Source organism: Citrus clementina, unplaced genomic scaffold (assembly GCF_000493195.1).
Source record: "Citrus clementina cultivar Clemenules unplaced genomic scaffold, Citrus_clementina_v1.0 scaffold_8, whole genome shotgun sequence".
Taxonomy (NCBI): domain Eukaryota; kingdom Viridiplantae; phylum Streptophyta; class Magnoliopsida; order Sapindales; family Rutaceae; genus Citrus; species Citrus x clementina.
Window position 1 is genome coordinate 8,921,160 of NW_006262022.1, and position 1,974 is coordinate 8,923,133.

At 38.4% G+C, this 1,974-nt stretch overlaps 1 protein-coding gene across 1 annotated transcript; it reads left to right on the forward strand.

Moving 5' to 3' along the window:
- The first annotated feature begins 250 nt into the window (after positions 1–250).
- Positions 251–1,513, forward strand: LOC18034008 (vinorine synthase). Its single transcript, XM_006423592.2, has one exon. The coding sequence runs from the start codon at positions 251–253 to the stop codon at positions 1,511–1,513; it is 1,263 nt and encodes a 420-aa protein (XP_006423655.1).
- The last annotated feature ends 461 nt before the right edge of the window (positions 1,514–1,974 follow it).

Consider the following 1,974-nt stretch of genomic DNA (forward strand, 5'->3'; position numbering starts at 1 on the left):
GCAATGTTTTTTTTTTTTAATTTTTGGATTCAAATTAGTACTACAAATTAACCGTCAACCAAAAATTTTGATTCTGACTGCCCCCGCACAACCCCCATGGAAATTAAATTGGCCAAACGCTATCTCCATTTAAGAAGTTACCTATATATATCCATTTATTGTTATTGAAGCAAAGGAGACTAAAACACAGGCACTTCTCTGTTTATAAGTACACAACTAAAACCTCTCTCTTAGTTTTCACATTACCAGTATGGAAATTAGTATTGTCTCAAAAGAAGTTGTGAGGCCATCTTCACTCGATGTTCATCTTTTAAAACCATTCAAAATTTCTCTTTTAGATCAACTCACTCCCACAACTTTTTCTCCACTGATACTATTTTACCCCATGAGAAATACACATCTAAAGGGTACCCAAATCTCAACTCAACTCAAGGAGTCACTCTCAAAAACCCTAGACCGCCTTTACCCTTTTGCAGGAAGAGTGAGAGACAATCTCATCATCAACGATTACGATGAGGGAGTTCCACATATTGAAACCCGAGTGAACACTCATTTATTTGAGTTTCTTCAAAATCCTCCAATGGAACTATTGGACCAATGTCTCCCGTATCCTCCATTCAGTTACCAACCAAATCCAGATCAAGTGCCCCAAGCAGCTGTACAATTGAACATATTTGATTGTGGTGGCATAGCACTTGGCTTGTGCCTCTCACATAAGATCATTGATGGTGCCACAACAAGTGGTTTTCTCAGAAGTTGGGCTGCAAATTCTCGTGGAGCTTGCCATGAAGCAGTGACGTACAAAAACTTATCTGAGTCATCAATCATTTTCCCTCCTCAAAACCCTTCACCAAATCACCATTTATCCGTAATGGAAAAGATTTGGTTCAGAGAAGCCAAGTCCAAGACAAGAAGATTTGTGTTTAACGCGAAGGCCATAGCATCCCTAAGGTCTGAATGCAAAGGCGAACGTGTCTCCAATCCAACGCGCATTGAAGCATTGTCAGCATTCATTCTGAAGTCGGTCATGCTGGCTCCAAGATCAACAGCAAATTCACGGTTTGTATTACATCAAGCGGTGAACCTTCGAAGATTAACAGAGCCAAGATTATCGACTTTTAGTGTCGGGAACCTCTTTCTGTTCGCAAGCGCAGCTTATAACATGGAGCATGCAGCAGAAATGGAGCTGCATGAATTGGTGGCACGTATGAAGCAAGCTGTGGGGAGTATCAATCGTGAGTACTTGAAAATATTGCATGGTGATGAAAGTTTTCCAAAAGTGTGTGAGTATATAAAAAAAATAGAAGAGGTTTCTACCCACAAAAATTTAAATGCCATCATATCTTCCAGTTGGCTCAAATTTGGATTCAATGAAGTTGATTTTGGGTGGGGGAATCCAATTTGGAGCGGCATTTCTGGAGAATTTGGTTCTTTCCGAAACTTGACAATTTTTAAGGAAATAGGAAGTGCTGATTATGATAATGCAGTGGAGGCATGGGTGACATTAGATTAAAAAGAAATGTCTGTATTGGAGCATGATCCTCAGTTTTTGGCCTTTGCTTCGCCGAATCCGAGCATTATTATTTGATGTTTGTCGATTCTGAATTTTTTGTGTTCCTGATGAATCACGATCGATGCTACTGGCTAGCCAGTGGCTAATACTAAGAAGTTGATGGTGATGGTAGATTTTGAAGATGGCAGCATGATATGCTGCAATGAAATAAAGGTTGGTGTAGTGAAAAAATAAAAGGGATAACGTCTCCGGATCCCTGTTTTTTTTTTTATTGATTTTAAAAGTTACGGTATATAATTTATGTATTTTTTTAGCCAATAAAACCATTAAAAAAAAACGTGAATTGTGATGGATTAATTTTCAACTATAGGATGGCTAGTCGGTTCATTTTCAAAGGTTCTACTAAAAGAAAAAATTAGTTTGAACTGGCGGACTGTTTTCAAACAGTTAGCGTTATTTGA

Excerpts from the sequence above, each read along its gene's own strand:
- LOC18034008 (XM_006423592.2), top strand. The coding sequence starts at position 251 with ATGGAAATTAGTATTGTCTCAAAAGAAGTTGTGAGGCCATCTTCACTC.